Below are 21933 nucleotides of genomic sequence, written 5' to 3'. Positions count from 1 at the left end.
TTTTTTTTTATAAGTGGCAATAGCTTTAATTTTTTCCACTTCCGTGAGAGGGATTTCTATCTCTCCCTCTATCTTTGTGAGGATTAGTGTAGGTTCCAAATCGGTCTTATCAACTAATCCCCCCACAAGCCCTTTCCCCATATAAGAGGCTTCATGATAGAAGCTCATGTAACATAGTTTGAGTCGTTTAGTTTGATGGGCTTAACGGTGACATTATTGTTGTCATCCATTTTACAAGTACTGAGAAAAGAAATGACAAGGAGAAGAGTAAAGAAAGGAGATGGGAAAAGAGAGGACCAAAGGCAATGTTACTCCACCACGGATGATGTGCACAAGAATTCCTCCAATCTCCCAAGCTTTCACACGATCACCACTTGTAAAGAACTCCACCTCTTTCTTTCAAAAAGAATTTCGAATGACATGTTTCCCAATGCACCGAGAAACCTTAGCTTGATCACTCCAATGGCTTTGATACCATGTAAGAAAATGAAGTCCACAATTGGATCTTCAAATGATGCTCACAACCAATCTCACAAAAGAACCACAAAGGTTCACAAATAGCATACACTCACAAGAACCACTAGGGTTCATACACCAAACTCAAAAAGAGTGTGTAAAGCAAAAAGAAGAAAAAACTTTCATTCAAGTGGGAGAAACCCACACCCAAGAATACAAAATAAGAGGGGAGAATCCTCTATTTATAATACAAGAAAATGAGAGGGAAGAGGGAGTCGTTGGGCTCCCAACGGCTCTATTGAGAGTCGTTGGAAGTCCAACGGCTCACTCTTCTTTGTGCTTTTTGACTTTGGTCAAAAAGCATTAAGTCTAAAAAGAAACTAAAAAAAAGAAACTATCCTAACCCTAACTAGACTATGTAACTAAACACAAAAAAAGATTACATACGAGAGATGTATTACATATGAGATAAGCTAAGAGATTACAAATGATAGTTTTTCTTTTAACACAAAAAGGACCACTGCACGTCTTTCAAGTATAGTGGAGGACTGCATCTTATCCAAAGTTTTGAGAATTCTGAACTCTCTCTCTCATGAAAAATTCAGCTGCAACTAAAGAGGTTTCATTCGGAAGATATGGATTGGAAATCCTAAGGCAATAAAGAACCAAGCAAATTGCAACATTAATCCATACTAACAAAGGCAAGCAATTCCTAATCAGTGGTTTCAAATGCAAGAAATTCATGATAATATCCAATAACAAAACATAGTTCAGCCACTCCACCTCACTTGTGATGGCTATGTCACATGGTTGATGTCTCACCGCTGCTTCTTAGAACTGGAAAAATGTCATCATCCAACAAACTAACAAGACAGATAATTTGAAGATGTCGAAAAATCTTATTACAAATGGAACATTCATATGGCCATCAAATAGAAAGATGTGTTGATGTAAGTTTCCCCATTTATCAACATTTAGTTTGCCGCCCTCAGCAGGATACTTAGTCTAGTAGATATAATTTATAAAAAAACGTGTATTTTTTCTCTATCTAATGCTTAGTCCAAATGTATACAATGAATTGTACAATGCAATATAGTTTCATTTTTATAACATTGACTTCATGACAAGGAAGGTGATCACAATAATGTTGCCAATAACATTAGAAGACACAAGATGGTTCACTATTTCTTCCAAACAAGATATTCCAACTATAAAGAAATAAAACACAGAGGAAAAAGAATGACATCAAATTGCTTAAGTTTTTATGATAAGGTTTGTTACTTGGCAGACAAAAATAATCAACCTCAAAATGCAGGGATCAAACATGTTGTCTATCATACAGACTATAGGTGAAATGGAATAGACATACCCATTCAATATTATGAATGTTCTGCACATTCTACTGGTAATAAGGTCCTACCTGATCTAGTGTATGCTGAGCAAAATCGGTGGTTGATATCATAACACCAGCAACAAATGACCCCAACTCAAGACTGAGGCCAAGTTTATCACTGCACTGGAATCATACAAAAAATAAAAAGTCATGAACAGCTAGATCCAACGATAAATAAGATGCTTTGGTTACAATGTCATGCTCTAAACATGAAAAGCAGCATGACAATTCACATTGAGATCCATTTGAAACAGAAAGCACTATAAATAAAGAGAATGTGGATTGACTTGTATTAACAAAACCATGCAAAAAGAAAAAGTCTGAGCATGTAATGCAGTGATTAGGCTTTTTTTGGGTAGGACAGATAAAAAAAGTATTAAGAATGAATGAACAGGGTATCCTAAATGTTTCATTTGTTTGGGTTAGATCCTCTTTGTTCCAAAGCCAGACCCTAAAGCCAGCTCCTCACTGTATTTGATTCCATATGGGCTCTTTTTGTGAGGCGCGTGTTAGAGGGTGCTGGAGTTGTGGAATCCTATGTCACATAGGTACTGGTAGGGGTGTAGATGCAGAGAGTAACATAACACCAGCAACAAATGACCCCAACTCAAGACTGAGGCCAAGTTTATCACTGCACTGGATGTTAAGATGAATGTAATCTTATATGTATATATATATATATATTTATATATATTATATATATATATATATTTATATATATTATATATATATATATATATATAAATTGTTATTTATATAATATATATTATATATAATAGTCAACTTGGGTTGACTAAGTCAACCAATGTAGATTTTATATAACTGTTGGAGAGGGTCCAACGGTTATATTTCTAGTCGTTGGATCCTCTCCAACGGCTAGAAGGGTTCTCCCCTTCTTTTCCTTTTCTCTCCTTCTTCCCTATAAATCAAGGTTTTAAAACTCGCCGAGTCAACTTGGCTGACTCGGCTCGGCTCGGCCCTCCAGCGAGTCAACCCGGCAGGGTAAACTCGGCTTGCCTTGACTCGGCCTTGACTCGGTCTGACTCGGCCGAGTTCTGGGATATTTGAAATTTGATTTTTTGGGTATTTCAAAATAACAGTTCAATAATAAATAATAAATTACAAGACAAACCAATTCAAAGATACAATAATCTATCAATCTTTATGTGTTGATTAAACATATTGGCAAAAAAAATGATTCAAAGATCTAACAAAAAAGTGAAGCATACACGTATCGTTGCTTGTACTTCATGTTCTGGTGCAGAGTTACCAGTCGAGGAAGCGGGAGCAGGAAGCGATACGGGAAGCGGGAGCGGGAAGCGAGGCACTTTCAAAAATTTAGGAAGCGGGGAAGCATGGAACCACTTAGAAGAAAATTCCGAACCGTCTCGGAAACGACCTAGGAAGCGAACCGGAAGCGACCTAGGAAGCGAACCAGAAGCGAGGGGAAGCGAAAAAAATGGGGAAGCGAAGGGGAAGCGTGGGGGAAGCGTAGGGGAAGCGTGGGGGAAGCGCGCTTCCCATTTATGGGAAGCGCGTTTCCCATAAAAGGGGGACGCGCTTCTCATAAAAGGGAAGCGCGCTTCCCAAAAAAGGGGGACGCTTCCCCTCACGCTTCGGAAGCGCGACTTCGGGGAAGCGCGCTTCCCCTTTTGCCTAGGCGCTTCCGGTAACTCTGTTCTGGTGTTGGGTGCCTTTGAGTGTTGTTTTATGAACACATATCATATCCTTCATTGTATATAAAAATACATTTTTGTACAAAGTTTGTATTTGCTTATCTTCATATTCTTGTGAATTTCTCTATTTGCAATCTTAAATACACCTCTCACTTTATGCACTCATATCATATCCTTCATTGTATGTACTATCTACAAATATATTCTTGTACAAAGTTTGAAATTTTGTATCTTCATATTCTTGTGAATTTCCTTTTTTGCAATCTTAAATATACCTGCACCCACACCTGTGCATAACAATCTATACCCTGGCATCCTTATTTTTTGACAGAAACACCCATATCATACCAGTTGTGTTGATCTTGTACAGTATGCTTGTACATGTATCCATGTGACAGCATTTCCCTTGGTCATAATTGGAATTTCTTCTGGTGATTCATTCTCTTATTGTTTTTTTACCTTGTTGCAACTAATTCAATCTGGTTTTTTATGCAAGATGATGTGTTGTTGTTCTCAATGAGGTGAGATCACTAGAAAGGAAAGCTAACAAAAGCTAGGGTGTCTTCTGGAGAAGTTTAGCTGAAATTCCTAAACCATTCTATTTAGAAACTTGAGTTTAAGTATGTTTCTAGACTCAGTTACATGGGGCCTTCATTGAATACCAAAGACATGCAAATGAAAATTGCTCGGTCCCTCCTTTGTCCTGCCTCTTCTAACCATTTCTTCCAACTGGGGACAATCAATATTCATCTAGCTAAACCTGAGTCAAATATGAGCAGCATGCTTTGGCTCATTAAGCTAATCACCTTTGAATTTAAGGTATTCATTAATGTCCTTTTTATTTCTATTTATCTTTTGCTGTAGTTGTATTATGGTTCATCAGCTTCTTCATGTAACTTGATCTTTCCATGTGACCTTGTTATGAAGAAGTTTATACTTTTTCTACTCTGAACTTGCAATTTTTTATTGTGTCAACTCTTTAGACTATATGTTTACTGAAAAACATGGTTTGAGACAAATTATATATTGTTTTTCTTTTAAAATCAAAAGTTAACAAAACCCGGTCCGAGTCACCGAGTTGACCCACCGAGTCATGGGTCAATAAAGAACGAGTCGAGTTCCGAGTCACGGGTTTTAAAACCTTGCTATAAATAAGGGTGTGTGTGTGCATTGTAAAGTGAGAGAGTGATGGGTAGATTTGTGGGTTTTGAGTATTGTAGTGAGGCTCTTTTGTAATTTTTCATTTCTTTTATATTATTTAAATTTCATACTTAATGAAATTGTTTATTTTTAAGTCTTGTGTTCTATGGGTATTTCCATTGTAAATGAGTGTTTAACTACATTGTATTCTTGGCTCATGAGACGTATTCTGGAGTGCATTGGGAACCGTACCATTTCGTGACATGGTATCAAAGCAAGGTTTGAGGTCTTGAGAAAGATTCGCATTAATGGATGGTATGAGTTTAAGAATTTTGTATTCCAGTATGTATCTTTGGTTTTTCTATTTTCATATGTATGGTAAGTGTTTGTAAAAGGGTTATGATAAAATTAAATGCTTTTGAAATATGTGATGTGTAGTGAAAATTTATATTTTGCAAAATATGTGGTTTCTTAAAATCTTGTGTTTCATGTTTTTGCAAAATACTAAATTTTGTTTTCTAATGTCTCTTAACATATGTGTGGACTATCTTTTGGATTTCTTTTCTTTTTTTTTGTGATGTGGTCGAGCATAAAGATTAAAAATATGTATTGTGTGATCATTTTTTAATATAGACGTGTTTTCTATGTTCTCATAAGGTTTTTCTATTATCATGCGAATGTGTTATTTCATGTATGTTTGAGTGACATTGTTCAATTAAGACTATTTTCAAATGACTTGTGATGGATTAAGGCATCTTTAGGTATATACCTCACCTCAAATAGTCTTTATTGAATAGCATAAGCATGACTTGTTATCATATACTCAAATCTTTTTTTTGTGCTTATCTTAAGTGGTTTCTTTCTTGAGTATTGATATTTTATATCATGCATCTTGGATATTGTATTTTCATTGCATTGTGAGAAAAATCTCTTGTTTAATGCGATCATATGTGGGTTCATAATTATGTATGTTATTAAAATATCTATGGCTCTTTGAGAACATTTTATCAATAATGTCAACATTTTTATCAATAATGTCAACATTTTTATCAATAATGTGTCCGGGGGTGTAACAAAATCAAAACATGCTCAAGTTGGAAATAGATTAAAACAAATTTATATTTAATTTTGTATGCCAAGAAAAGTACTTTAGAAATCAGGAAAATAAATATTATCATATTATTTTAAACCAGAAACTAAATCACAGTGATGGGATAAGGTAAGATGAACATATATTCTAATGAAATGGTTTCAGCATTGATGGAAAAATTCAGATTCAGCATGATGTTTGCAAAATCTAGTCTTGCTAGTGAAAAGGAAATGTGGCATTTTCAGCTTACCCAAGCTAATAATAAGCAAAAAGCCACAGAAGCTAGCTGATAAAGCTCATTTGTCTGCAGTTACACAAAAACCACATTAAACTTTAGAAGTTCATCCATTAAATTATAAATAAGAGATATAAAAGAAGTGCAATTCCATGAATCCAACACGGTTAACTTTTAAAGCCTAGAACTCAAGAACCAAGGAACAATTACAGACTGGCTAGGATTCCAGTCATGTGAGGTCCTTAATTCCTGGTGATTTAGCCAACCCAGACTAAGCAATTCAACTAGGATACTTGAACTCAATCATAATCCTCATGAACCAAGCAAGCTGGATGAATCAATATATATTCCTAGCCAGTTGGTAGATCATCATGAATTTGAACCCTTAGATGGATTGGGTCTGTTTTGGGGAAGAGTATTTAAACAATTGCTGAAACTATCAGAAAGTACCAACAAAATATATTCTTAATTCACATTCCTGTGATCCAGGACAAAAGTAGTAGATATTCACAACTGAATGAAGCTTTGTTCAATCCATGGCATGGATATTGGTTTCGTGATAATATCAGCAAGTATTTGCCTCAGAAGGATTTAAAATAAGTGATTTTTCTACGAAAATGTCGGAAATTTCTTGAACAAATAATACTAAAAATATAAATTCAAAAATACTGACTGAATTGATCAGAAAATAGTCATATTTACAAATTTATTGATTTTAAAAGTCATTTTTTACTTCTCATTGTCATATTTTCAAAGTATTATGAGACTATGGTTGCATTTATCGCTAATTGCAAAAGCAAATGCTGAAAATACTTCAATATAAAATATGATTAACTATGATAAAGAAACAAAATTATTAGTCTCTGCTTTCAGTTGATCTATCCAAGTAATATATCTGGTCTCTTGACTAGGGCCACAGTTGAAGATTAATACTGGAAACCACCTCAATGAACTTCGAGGCAAAGCATGATATACTAATGCTAAGAAAAGTTCAAGTCAAGAGACAATCATGTATTTGTTATAAACAACACCATAACCTTAGATTAGGCTATGTTCATGAATGAGTTTAACACAAAATGAACACTACTTTCTGTGTATATGAATCTATGAGGAACCTATTCAGTATCCAGAAAGGATTGTAGAACATGTTGGATATCATCTGTCCTATATACGTATAAGAGAAAAGGCGAAACACTGACATAGATGACAAGTTGCAGTTGGCATCCTTCATAAAATAAGAAGAGAAACCTGGAGAACCCAACTTGCATCATAACCAACATGTTGACTCAATCCATTTTGCTGATGCAAACAATTATAAGTCAGAGACTAAGGGTCATCAAGTACAGGGAACATAACTACATAAATAGGAGATATTCTCAACTTGCTGAAATTTATATAAAAATTGCTAAGTCGGTTGTTTGAGCTTAGCCCTTTCTATTTTGCACTCCTTTCATGCCTAATCCATTATACATCCTTTTAGTCCAGTTCACCATAGAAATCTGGCAACCTCAGTTTCCTATAGAAGTAGCAAATAATTTCAGATAGAAGGCAAAAGAAAACTTTGTGAGCCAAACAACATGCATGTGAATTGCAAAAGATTTTTCAATTAATTATGTCAGCCTTTGAATCATGTCGTGCAGCCATCAATGGAGCAATGGAAAACAAACATAAAATTTAAATAGAACAAAAATTACCTGGGAAGACAACTGGCTCATTAACTTCAAGAAACGGGGAACAAATGACCAACACAATATGGATGCAGCAGTCAGGAACATGGACAGCACAAGCAACCTGAAGAAGTAGCCATAGACTATCACTAGCAAAACCAAGATCATTTGGCAGAAGCCAGATAATCAATCAGAAGTTACAAACTTAATAAATTTTAACACTAGGCTCAAAAGAATTGAATCATATGGGAATAGAGACTGCAACTTTACAAAAACCCACAGTAAAAAATAAACTTACAGTTTTGCTATGGATACAATCCCTTGAATAAGGCCACCATTGCCACCTAAAACTGGAAGCAAAGCAAATAACAGACCAACAACACAATCCTGAAAATGGCCCAGAGAAAGAAACCAGCAAATACAATTGAGAAACTCTAAAATTTCAATTAACCATATTTGCATGTAGATAAAATTTTTATAATCAGAAATGAATGACAAATTTCAAACTAACCTGGAAAATAAGTGTTCCGATTGTGACCTGGCCATGAACAGCATTGGTACTATTACGCTCCACCAAAAACTTGAGCACCTGAAGAACAGAAAACAGTGTCAGTGTGGATAGCATTTTATGTAGCACTGTACCTTATCCTCAGAAAACTTCCACTTATTGTTGTACTCTGCATAGCAGTTCTAATATTAAGCCTTTTTACAGTTGATGTAATTTATAGTGTTTCTTGTATTCCTTTTATTAATCTTTATAGGTTATACTATTGCACTTTACTGGATATGTTATGCATGTTAAAAAATATGTATATATATATATAGTATATTTTTTACTATTTTATTTTCTGTTATTGTCAAGGGTATTTTGGTCTTTTCTCCTTATAATAGAATCTGTCCTCTAGGTACAGTCTTTTATTTTTTTATTTATTTTATTTTATTCTTGGTCCTTCTCCCAAAAGACCAAGGGCGCTTTGGGCATTCTCCCAAAGAGTCGTTGGGGCCCCCCAACGGTCATTTTTATGAGAGCTCCCAATGACTCCTTAGGAGCTCCCAATAGCCTCTCTTAGTGTCTGTTTTGTGTATAAATAGGGGTTGAACCCCTCTTGTATAGATAATACTTCTCTTAAGCATTTATGCTCAATAAAGATGAATATTATTTATTTTGTGTTTTTCTATTTAGTTCCTTAATGTGTTATATGCACTTAGTGCTTGTGTTGTTGCCCCTTGTTAGCTATTTATTTTGTCCTATAGTGGACTTGTGCTTGTGCATATTGTGATTGTGATCTTGTAAGCCCTTAGTGGCATTGTTTTTGTATTTTTCGCTATTTCATTACATGGTACCAGAGCCAAGAAATTCTTCTTGGCATTTTGCCTCTTTTGGGTCTTGAGATTCTTTGGTTCGAGTTCATGCTTTGTGAAGGATTCATAATCGTTCTGTGGCGCTCCTCCAACAAGAAATGAGTGATCGGTTTGCCGAGTTAATGACCCATCTCTGCGTGCAAGAGAAGCCGAGTGTACAGCATGTTACGCAGGGTGCAGTGCCACCTGCGGCTGACAGTGAACGCCCTGGACCGAGTTCGCTTCCACACGAGCTGGATGCGTAGGGAAGTATGCCGCCTCCTACAGAGAAGATCCAGTCGTTCCCTGCACAACGTACCTGTCGCAGACAGAAGGCGTAGAGCGTCTTTGATGTGCACGCAGGGCCATTTGGCCGCAGCGTGCAAGATATGCGTGACACGCGCGCAGGGCCATTTGGTCCTACACCCTATACCAATCATGGTGTAGAGATGAAACAACTGCGTCAAATAGGGAATGTGCAAGAGTATCAAGCACAATTTGAAGACTTGTAGTCTTTATGCAATGAATGGAACGAAGGCACTCTACTAAGTTCTTTTGTGGGAGGGCTTAAGGATGATATAAGGCATGAGCTCTTGGCTCAAAACCCTACTACACTTGAAGAGAGCTATCTTCAAGCACGAGTGATAGAAGAAAAGCAAAAAAGAGCTCATGGTATGTGCAAGACTTCGTGGAATGTCAATACCAACTCAAAAACCACGCATAAGCCCACTTTCAACAAGAATGAAAAGTCTAAAGAATTCCCTAAAAGCAAAGTAGATCGCATCTCTAGGGAAGAGATGGATGATGAATAGGAAAAATGAACCTAAATTGGATTTAGGTGATGTTTTTGGAGAAGTCCCAAAAATCTCATTTGGTCTCCTAAGTTGAGTATGAAAAAAAACGGTAGAATCATGATTATGTATACGTATTTCAGATTTTCAATGCTTTTTCATGGTAAATAGCATGTTTAATGATGATTTAGGTTTATATGCATGAATATATATATATATATATATATCTGGACAGATGTCCCATAAAACGTGTGGTCAGATCTGGATCAGTGCAACGAGGGACAGATCTGTCCCATCGTGAAGGTTGTCCGATCTGGACAGGTCGGAAGAGGAATATATATATATATATATATATATATATATATATATATATATATATATTTGAAATATAAAAGTATGAAATAACAAGGGTTATTATTTTTTTTTTGGCTAAGCCCCCAGCCGACTCAGTCGGCTGGACAGAACTGGGACTGTTCAGTCCCAGCTGACTGGTTCGGCTGGGGCTGAGTCCCTATCAAAACAGTTTTTTTAAAAGAAAAAAAACATGTACATATGCTGGGTTTTTATTTTCCCGTGAGCATGTTCTGTGAGCCCAGTCGACCCACTGTTCGGCTGGGCAGGGTCACAAACTGTTACAACCCAGCCGACCTGCTGTTCTCTACTTGCAGATTCGTATACTGTCAATACAGTGCTTATTTATTCATTTTACTGAATTAAGTTCACATGGGATAATTGCACTTAATCTTGGTTAACCATAGCACTAATTTTTGAAGCCTCAAGTCAAAATTTAAGTTTAAGACATAACAACTTTTTACAACATGGTGATAGAAATTTGTTAGATTAAAAAGAAAGACCATGATTACTAAGTTGCTTGCTTTGTTGCCTTGATAACAACCCATGTCACAGGGAAATGCAGAAATGACCTTCTGTCACTGATGACATGCTTGGACCAGAAATCCAAAATGATTTGGTACACGTCACGGTCCAAGTGTCGGACTCGGCTGGACTGGTTTATGTCGTGGAACAGGCCCAGCCGACCTGCTGATCGGCTGGGCAGCATTATGTGCAGAAATACAAAAAAAAAACTGGGTTCTGTTTTTGGCTAAGACCGAACAGGGTACTGTTCAGTCCCAGCTGACCCAGTCGGTGGGCAGAACAGTGTACTGTTCAGTCCCAGCCCGACTGGTTCGGCTGGGGCTGAACCTCTATTACAAAAAAAAATGTTAGCTATATATCCAGATTATGCATGCTAAATGGACAGACTTAGGCATGATAAAAAAAATCTGTTTTGTACATACTACTATTCAGTTTTACATGTGTTACCTATGCTTGAGTTCTGAATGTTCAAATGTATGTATGTGTCGCATGTTAGTGGCATAAGTGCTTCATATATTATATGTTCTATCATGTTTGTTGACATATGACCAGAATGCATGTATTTATAAGTTAGGCATGCATATTTTTGTTTGCATAATCATGTATCATGAATTGCTACATGACTTAGTGTCACGCACGACACCACGTATGTGCAGAATGTTTATGGTATAAATATGCATCATTCTAATGGGTGAACTAGTAGAAGTAGTTGATGAAACATAAGGATAGGCATGTGCAGGTTTGAATGAGATACATGAAACAAACATGTGCAAATAAGATGTGTATTTCTAAGTCTACATTCATATGCATATGAAATTTGTTACTCATGTACATTCTTGTTTAGTGTATGAATGTGCATTTGAGAGCCTCTTGAATGATTGAATAAGTGGCATGCTTATTATGATTTTTTGGCATTAGATGCATCGGTGGTTAGCACCACTGTAAGCCGTGTGGGCCACGAGCAGGTGTTGCTCCATGTTTGGTTTTATGCATCGCAAAAATCAATTTAATGTTTATTGAATTTTAAATTAATTGCATTGTTCATGTTGTAACAGGCTGAGGTCCCAGAATGAGTTTCGCATGCTGATTTGCGAAACGAATGTTATTGTGTGTTGAGTATTGTGAAATAAATCATTCTTATGATAAAAAAATAAAAAAGAAAACAATGTAATTAATGTTTTTCCTGAATGTCCCTTCCAAAGTGTGGGAATCATGGACTGCGATTTTGAGGAACCATTAGGATACTAAAACTCTGTATGCGTTTGTGCCCCTGAACTCAACTAGGTGGTTCACCTCCCGGCCATGATTTTAGGAAGATTCTGCCACTTTGCCTGGAAGTGGTGTATAGACACAGCTGTTGTTATTGGTATACCAAGAAAGTGGCATTAGTGGATGTTGATTTTCCTAATGTATCGACATTAGATGTTGATTTCTAATGTTCTGATGGATGATGTTAATTCCTAATATCGGTCGAAAGCGAAGTGTGGAACCTAGTAATAAAATATAAATTGTGTGTTAAGCTACAACTGAGAACCTAACTTGAACTTGAGAATTTGTTGTGCCCGTTTTTAAGTATCCGCGGGTTTTAATAAAAGAGAAACTAAAAGTGTGTGCATTTAATAGAGACATGCATACAAAAGAAAACCCTGATAATAACTTAATAAGTTATTCATGCATGCGCATTGATTCCATGCATATTTACTGTTTGGCATTAGATCATGTATCTTTACTGCTTTCATACTTGTGATATAATGTTTACATGATTATTGTTCATAAATGCATGAATGATCATTCAAATTATGTATTAGTGTTATATTTTCTTAAAAAAAAAGTTGTTTGAATCTAATTTATGTTCTTTTTACTTATTTAAATTATTAGACGAATTCGTAAGCAGGATCTATGATTCTGACACCCTACTTTTTATGAGACCCAGTAATGAGACCTGTTGCTTCGGGGAATTACGAGGGCTACACGACTGCCTGACAGTTTTTACTTTGAACAGAAGGTCCACTTTTGGACTTGTTTTTATTCATGTTCATTGTTTTTAGACATTATGGTTTTAATTAATAAAGTTGTTTGGTTTCGTTGATGGTAGTGTAAGATCTCTTGTGATTGTGGATATGGTTACGACTGTAAGACCTCGAGTCTCTAGTATTGTTTCTGCAATTGTTTTAAAAAAAAAATCACTTTTCAATGGGTATAAGTTGGGCTCGTTACACAATCAGAGTACCTTATCAACTCTCCTTGTTCATTTAAATTTAAATTACCCAAAGCTAACCAGTGGATACCAGCACTGATCTTAAGGCATTTGACTTTAGTAACATCCCAAGCTTACAAGTAAATCCCATAACAGGCAATGTTCATTTGTTGCTTTATTATGTGCCCCCTTCATATTGCTCGCACCATGTGTGATATTGTCAAACATGTTATTTTCTATATTAAAAACAAAAAACACCACATAGATGCAATCTTTTTTATCCTCTTTTAACATCAGTTCTAATCTTAATTCCTTAAAAAACTTTGCTTTCTTCCACTTAGTGAAGATGCCTCCTGCAAATTCTACAGCTGCCCACATTATACACCATTAGATCTGGTGATTGATTCTTGGAGCACTTCCCACAACCTAATACAAAAATGTCACAGTAATATAGTATCCACTTGCAGTTGGGATGATATATGCAACTTCAGTCTCCAGATGACATAGCAATGAGCTGAGTTGGGTCTATGGCAGCCGAGAACGAGCTGACTCTACACCATTCATCGAAACCAGGTCAAATAAAATCAACCTATCCAATCTTAGGTTGGGTCAAATCTTTCCAAGAGCCTAGTATCTTGGTGCTCAGTTTCAATAATGTGATTTAGGACATGACATTGCAGTGCACTTCAGCTTTTCAGATACTACCACATCTATGTTGCCTTTTTTCTTCCAGACTCTTATGGACTCCAAATGAATGTCCTTTTACTAGTTCTACTTGTTAAGATAAATGTACCTTTTTACCTTTTTGTATTATTATCTATGTATGTGTATATATATACATATATATATATATATATACATTTATATATAATATATATAATAGATACAAATAGATATATTAAGTCAACCTAAGGTTGAATTTATCTAGCTGTTGGAGGCTAGTCCAATGGCTAGATTTCTAGCCGTTGGACCCTCTTCAATGGCTAGAAGGGTTCCTTCTTATTCCATCTTTCCTCTCTGTTCTCTCTCCTATAAATATGTGAAGGTGTGTGCTTTGTAAAATGAGAGAGTGATGGGTAGTTTTTAGGATTTTGTGTGTTCAATTGAGTGTTTTATAGTGAGGTTCTTTATAATTTTGTATTTCTTCTTTGTATTATTTGAATTTCATTCTTAATGAAATTACTCATTTTATAATTCTTGTGTTCCATTTTTACTTCTTTGGTGAGCTTGTATTCAAATACATTATATTTTGGTTCTTGGTATTTATTCTGGAGTGCATGGGGATCCATGCCTTTTTCGTGACATGATATCAGAGCAAGGCATCGTGGTCTTGAATAAGATTTGTATGGTATGGATTCAAGGACTTTGCATTTCAGTATGTATCTTTGGCCCTTTTGGTTTTATATGTATGGTAGGTATTTTAAAAAAAAAGGATTATATTAAAATGTCTCTTCTTGAAATTAGAAATCATTGTCTTTTGATGTATGAAGTATATGTTTTAGACTATGGATATGTACGTTAAAAAATTATATTTTACAAAATTATGTGGTTTCTTATATGTGTTTCATGTTTTTCAAAATATTTAAATTTTATGTTGTATTTCTTGTATGTCTCTTAATGTATGTGTATACATGTGTATGCTTGTTCTTGTGCCCATATACATGTACACATTGTTTATCTTTGAGATTTTTTAATGTATCATGATGTTTCCATAATAATTTTAATTGAATTTTTGTGAACTTAAGATTATGAATCTTAGAAATTTTTCGCATAGACATAGATATTTTCCATGGTTTCATAAGGTCCTTCTATCATCATGTGAATGTATTATTCCATGTATGTTTAAGTGATATTTCTCTTTTAAAAAATATATATCTTATTAAGTAAAAATTATGCTCAAGTTAATGGCTTGTATATAATGTTGGTTTAAGGAATTCTTGCAATATATTCCTAGGTATATGCCACGAGTAGTCTATATGATTACTATTGGATGGGATAATTATGATTTGTCATCATGCATGCTTTAATAATTTTGAATGTATTATGCATTTTGTGTGCATTTGTTAGTGAATAAAGATTATATTTTTTATGATTGTGAGTGTTCCTTTAAGCCCCTAAGTGGCTATTGTGCTTATGCCCCTTTTGTGGGTTTGTTATTGCTTTTTGTTTGAGGTGTGTGAGTTTTTGTGCACTTTTGTAACCCTTAGAAGTTTTTTGTGCATTGATATTTCATTACATGCTTCTTAGAAATTTTATATTTGTTGCATTGTGATAAAATTTCTTGTATATATGGGTTCATGGTTGGTGATAGTTATGCATGCTATTGAACCTCTCTCTATATATATACATATATATATAGTGATTTATTTGTTCTTTGAGAATCTCTATATATGTTTTGGTCATCTTTAATGTTATATGTCAATTGTGGTCTTATAGTAGACTTGTAATCTAGATTGAGCTATCTCTTTATATAGCTTGCTTACATTGACCATGTATATGATTGAGTTACATATAATTGCATCTATTGACATCTTGTTGTGCATACAATTACACTATATTCATTCTAAAGTTTTCATCTATCTTTATTGTATTTGATTTAAAACCTTGTTTTTTTTTAAATTGGTATTTTTATATATGAATTCACTTATTTGGAAATTGATTTCGGTGAGTATTTTTTGCCTTCTTATGGCATTGGTTTTGTCCATCATAGAATTTTATACGATGCACCATTTCTTTTGGCCTTATTGTTGTTGGGACAGAGTTAGCTATTGAGGTGAGGTATGTGTGCATCTCAAGTCATCTTATCAATTTGTAATTATCAAAGTTTATGAGTGTCATGTTGACACATGTCATAGATCTAATTGATAGTTGATTGGCCTCTGGATCCATGATTGCCTTTGTTGAACCAGAGATATTTGTTGGGGTGAGTTGTGTGTACCTCGATTTTTTGTCAGTTTAGATTGTCGGCTTATAGTTTGACTCTAACTGACGGATGTTTGATTTCTGGTTTTGTATGTTGTATCACTTATTTGTTTATTTTTTAAACCATAGTGTTTCGAAAGATTGTTAAAATTGATATTTTTATTCTTCTTGGTGATATTAGTTTGCTTTCATTACAAACTCTCTTACCTCATGTTTTCTCCTATTATGCCTCTTAGTGTCATTTTATGTGTACAAGAGATGTTTTTCAATGTTGTGAGTTATGTGCACTCATGGGTTATTCACACTTTTTGTGTGTTTGTTTTGCCCATATATGGCATTGTGATTGTGCTCTTGCTCTAGTAGCTGATACATTTGTTGAAAGTGTCATTTTATATAAACAAGAGATGTTGGTTATTCACACTTTTTGTGTGTTTTGTAGCCCATTAGTAACATTGTGATTATACTCTTGTTTTAGTCGCTGATACACTTTATTTTTGAGGTTTAGAGGTCTAGTGAGGTGATTGCTTCTAGTGGTCGTGATAGAACTAGTATTAAGATTTACAAATATCATTCATTGTGTTATGTGGGATTTTTTAAAAATCTCTCCATAAATTTTTGAAACTCATTTGCTCTTGTATGGGAAATGGTTATTGAAATATTTTTATGCATTTTGCATTAAATATGCTTTAATTGCATGATCAAGGATATTTTAAATTTATTTCATGATTTATTGTCTTGTGTGTTTTGCATAAATTTAATTAATGCTTTTCTAAGGAAATTTTAATGAAAGATTTCTTATATTTTACTTGTGAGTTGTTGGTGTGTATCTCCATTGTGAGATTTCTTGGTCTAAACATTTCTTGATATGTGTGGGATTTTAAATCTCTTTATAATTTTTGTAAGTTGTTATCGCTTTAAAGGTTTTCTTAAAATTGGTCAATAAGTGACTTTTTTCGTTGATTCTAAACTATTGCATGGTTCACTCATATATGCATTATTTGTGTGGTTAATATTGCTTCTAAAACTTAATAGTTAATTGATATATGTGCATTTGTTTTTTTCTTAAATCTTTACTGAATGATTTAAATCATTTCTTGTAGCTTTTGCTATGTAAAAATGATTTGTTCTTTATCTATGAGTAATTTATACGCCTTTGTGAGTTATTTATTCATGGTATTTTTTGAAAATCCATATTTCATACCTTTTATACATTAATGAACTTTTTGTGATAGAAGCATATTTTCATGAATGTTTTAAGTAATTAATGATTTATGAGGTTATCTTTGAGATATTTTATGCATGCATCTCTTTTTTTATAATATGCAATTATGAATTAAGAACTATGATTTCTTAAAACTTATTTATTGAGGTGAGTCTTTCAATGTCGTGCTCGAAATTAATGATTTTTTAAAATTAATTCTTACTTTAAATGATTTTGAAAAATGTTAAATTGCCTTATTAAATATTTTCTATATATTGTATGTTTGTGTGTTTGGTCATCCTCTCTTCATAATATATATATATATATATATATATATATATATATATCTATATATATATATATATATATATATATATATATATAGTTATTTCTAATTGGATTGCTATTTTTCTCTATTTTACAGGTTCTCAAAGTATTGGCATTATTGATGATTCTAGAGACCTTTCAAGCATATCAAGGAATATCTAGAAGCCCCTTCAAGAATTTATATTATAGAAGAACATATATCTTGTGTAATGGGATTCCTTTTGTATTTGCAAACTTCATTGTAAGTTTGAGGAGGGATGTTAAAAATAAATGTACCTTTTGACCATTTTTGTATTATTATATATGTATATATATATATATATTCATATGTAATATATATATTATATATATTATATATATTAAGTCAACCTAAGGTTAACTTTATCTAGCCGTTGGAGGCAAGTCCAATGGATAGATTTCTAGTCGTTGGAGAGGTCCAATGGCTAGAAGGGTTCCTTCTTATTCCCTCTTTCCCCTCTCTTCTCCTATAAATATGTGAAGGTGTGTGCTTTGTAAAGTGAGAGAGTGATGGGTAGTTTTTAGGATTTTGTGTGTTTGAATGTTTTGTAGTGAGGTTCTTTGTAATTTTGTATTTCTTCGTATTATTTGAATTTCATTCTTAATGAACTTATTCATTTTATAATTCTTGTGTTCCATTTTTACTTCTATGGTGAGCTTGTATTCAAATATATTATATTTTGGTTATTGGTGTTCATTCCAAAGTGCATCGATATCCGTGCCTTTTCATGACACTGCCTGCATTTTTTCTATCGCATTCTTAAAGGGATTTCTTTTTAAAAGAAGTCTTGATTGCAATCAAACCCAGCAGGTCAGTCTACATATTTTTCATTTACTGTAAGAAATAAAAGAAAGGCAGATCATATTTTTTCAATTTAAAGAAGCTGTTTTCAGATTTAGTGTTCTCCGTTTATTTCAACTAGGACAGCTTATAATATTTGATTTTTCTTTTCAGTATTCACATGAAGAAACTCCATTACCCATCCAGCGCAAAATAAGATGCATGAAGTACATCTTGGTTATGGCTAAAGGCACCTGGAGTTTGTACTAGGACAACATAAGAAAGAAATTGGATATGAAAACCATTACCACAGCTGTTGATGACATGGACAGAAAAGCACCAACAAATATGCCCTCTGACAACTTTGCACTGCATAGCTGCATAAAACAATCATATCAATTTTGATTTCAAGCAGTTCAACAGGAAAAGAGATATCTTGAAAAAGCTACTGATGAAAAATTCTAGTACAAACACAATGTCATGTCAAAATGGCTCCTGAAGTTTTACCACTGCAGTCATGGTGCATAAGCACATGAAAATAACAATCTGGAGTAGACCACCAAATATTGCAACAGGCCCAACGGCTTTTAACTGCATGAAAATAAAAAGTTAGCAGCCTAATTCATTAGAAAGTACCAATCCAACAGAAATTAGCTTCATGAACAAAATCATTTAAAAGATAAATTAAATGAAATGAGCAAGTGATCATCTTTCACGTGCCTTTGTCAAAGAAAACTCAAGGCCCAACGCGAATAAGAGAAAGACAACACCAAACTGGGCCACAGTTTCAACCTATAAGAAGAAAAATAAAATCAATATAAGCTTTCCAGAAATGCAGCAAAGTGTTTATCTCAACTATTAATCATAACCTCTTCCTCAAGTGTGACCCACAAAAATTGCACTCTATATTATCTTTGAGTCGTGTTTCTCACTTCAATCAAGGATGTGCATGAAGTCATACTTGTAATGATGTATGCGGAATTATAAGAACAAAGTGCAAAAGCACATACAAGTCCAAGAGTGGACAATTATAAAGGCACAATACAAGCACAAAACTGCATAAGCAAAAGTCTACTATAGGACAATACAAAGTGCCAACAAAGGGCAACACCAACAATTAAAAGAATAGGATTTTATTAATAATATGTTTAAAAGCATTGAGAAAAATAGGAGGAACACCTCCCTTATTTATATACAACAAAACAAAAGGAAGGCCATTGGGAGCTAGCTCCCTTCGTAGAGATGTTGGGGAGCTCCCAACGATCATATTTATGAGTGTTGGGGCCCCAACGACTCTATGGATTAAGGCCCCAATAGCATGAAAAACAAAAAAGGAGAAAGAGGAAAAAATAAGAAAACTGAAAAAAAAAATATAGTTGTTTATAATAAACAACTATAATTACATGTGAAAAGACTAAAATGCCCTTGTTAGGCAAACTAATACAATACAGATTATATATATATATATATATTAACACTCTCCCTCAAACTTATGGAGAAATGACTGAAAGTTTGTTAAAGAGAAAAATAAATCAAGGAGCAAGAAGAGCCTTGGTGAAGAAATCCGCCAACTAGTACTCCAATGTGACATAGACAACGTAATAGTTCCTCACATAGTGACAATCCATCTCAATATGTTTGGTTCGCTCATGGAAGGTATGGTTGTTCGCAATGTAGATTGAACTCTTATTGTCGCAGCACATCTTCAAAGGTGTTGAGATGATTATTCCCATATCACTGAGAAGACTTTTAAGACACACAAGCTCAATTGTTGTCATAGCCATTGCACGATATTCAACTTCAGTTAAGGACAATGATACTTTTTGCTACTTCTTCCATCTCCATGAAATCATAGTCACCTAAAAATACACAAAACCGGTAGTTGAGACTCAATCATTGGGATTTTCACCTCAATCAGCATTAGTATAAGCATATAAATCTAATAAAGAACATGAAGATAGAAAAACCCCTTTTGTTATAGTATTCTTGATGTATCTAACAATTCTCAAGACAACACTCATGTGCACAGTGGTAGAAGCATGCTGAAACTGGCTGACCGAGTGAACTCCAAGAGCTATGTATGGTCGAGTGATAGATAAGTAAGTGAGCGACCCAACTAATTGGTGGTAAGGTCTAGGATCTTCAAGCAGAGTCTCATCTTTCAGCCTCAATTTAGCATTAATCACTTATATGGTTTCTATCTTCTTATCATCTGTAATGTCAAACTTGGTATAAATATCGCCACCAAGTTTTATTTGAGAAATAATGTACCCTTTGGAAAAATACGCAACTTCAATACCTAAAAAATATCTTAAAAAACCTAAATCAGACATATCAAAACTTTTTTTTTAAATATTTTTAATATCACTAATTCCCTGTTTGTTACTTTCAGTGATAATCATATCATCTACATAAAGTAGAAGAATAACAACCGTAGAACCTATACTTTTAACAAAAATAACAGTGTCATTATAGCAAGAATGAAAGCCTAGATGAGTCATTACATTACTAAATTTATCATGCTAATCTTCAGGAGCTTGTTTTAAACCATATAAAGCCCTTTTAAGTTTAAGGATTTTATCTTTTTCAATACAAAACCTCGAGAGAGGATCCGTGTATACCTCCCCATTAAATTTACCATTTAGAAAAGCATTTTTCACATCTAGTTGGTATATGGGGTCATTTTTTAATAGATGCAACGATTATGAGTGTCCTAACACTAGTCATTCTAGCTATTGAGGCAAATGTTTCTTCACAATCAATTTCATATTCTTTAGAGTACCCCTTGGCCACTAACCTAGTTTTATATCATTTTAGAGTCCCATCACTCTTGGTTTTAACCTTAAAAACCCATCTACATCCTATTGATTTTTTTCTTATAGGTAATGAAGTTATTTCTCAAGTTTTAGCATTTTCAAGAGCTTTAAGTTCTATATTCTTTGCTTCAACCCATTATGAAAGATTTTTTGCTTCATTATAATGTGATGGTTCATTATAGGAATGTAAAGCTATTAGGCATGACCTATATTTTGGTGTCAATGCGCCATAAGATACAAACCTACTAGCTGGGTTGGAGACATGATTGGATCTTCTAAGAGAGGTTTCTTCTAACAATGAATTTTGTGAATATTTTTCTAAAGCATTTATTGGATACCTTTGCTCACGTCGGGTATATATGTGTGTCGGGTATATATGTGTATGGGTTTATCAACAATATCATTATTTCTTATAGATGATTCCATATTCTCATCAATGAAATGCACATTATCATCACCATTTTTATTATCATTCAAGGTATTATCACTGATATCATTCAAAGAATCATCACAAGAGGTCAACTCTTCTTGTGGCAAGAGATCAAATAGAAAAGTATAATCTACTTCATTGTTTTCCTTGGTTCTCTCAAAACCATTTTAATTTTTCAAAAATTTTACATCTTTAGAAACATATAGTTTGTTATTCTTAGAGTCAAAACATCTACATCCCTTTTGGTTTTCTCCATAACCCATGAATACACATTTAATGGCTTTTGGAGACAATTTATCTCTTTTATGTAAGAGTACAAAATACTTACAACCAAAAATTCACAACCACTTGAAATCGGGTGTTCTTTCAAATAATTTTTCATAAGGAGATGCATTTTGTAAAGATGATGAGGCCATTCTATTTATCAAATATGTTGATGTTAGAGTGGCCTCAGCCCAAAAAAAATTTATAATATATGTTGATGTTAGAGTGTCCTAGTGGTTTTTATAATATGATTGTTTTCTTTCGGCTAATCCATTTTGTTGGGGAGTTCTAGGACATGATTTTTTGTGACAA

General features: G+C 34.0%; 1 protein-coding gene across 5 annotated transcripts in view; it reads right to left on the bottom strand.

Annotated features, from left to right (window-relative positions):
* The window catches only part of LOC149828411 (K(+) efflux antiporter 5-like), a 111383-nt gene that overhangs the window by 15310 nt on the left and 74140 nt on the right, over positions 1-21933 (bottom strand). For all 5 annotated transcript variants that reach the window (XM_090017561.1, XM_090017564.1, XM_090017562.1 and 2 more), the window contains exons 8-15: positions 18832-18903; positions 18619-18702; positions 18420-18488; positions 8169-8246; positions 7956-8044; positions 7685-7781; positions 6006-6059; positions 1877-1972 (exon numbers count right to left, since the gene is read on the bottom strand). In XM_090017561.1, the coding sequence (XP_089873687.1) occupies positions 1877-1972; positions 6006-6059; positions 7685-7781; positions 7956-8044; positions 8169-8246; positions 18420-18488; positions 18619-18702; positions 18832-18903 (639 nt within the window). The remainder of the gene's footprint in view (positions 1-1876; positions 1973-6005; positions 6060-7684; positions 7782-7955; positions 8045-8168; positions 8247-18419; positions 18489-18618; positions 18703-18831; positions 18904-21933) is intronic.

This window comes from Nuphar pumila, chromosome 9 (assembly GCF_984573655.1).
Source record: "Nuphar pumila chromosome 9, dmNupPumi1.hap1.1, whole genome shotgun sequence".
Lineage (NCBI taxonomy): Eukaryota > Viridiplantae > Streptophyta > Magnoliopsida > Nymphaeales > Nymphaeaceae > Nuphar > Nuphar pumila.
This window is presented reverse-complemented; position numbering and strand designations above follow the sequence as displayed.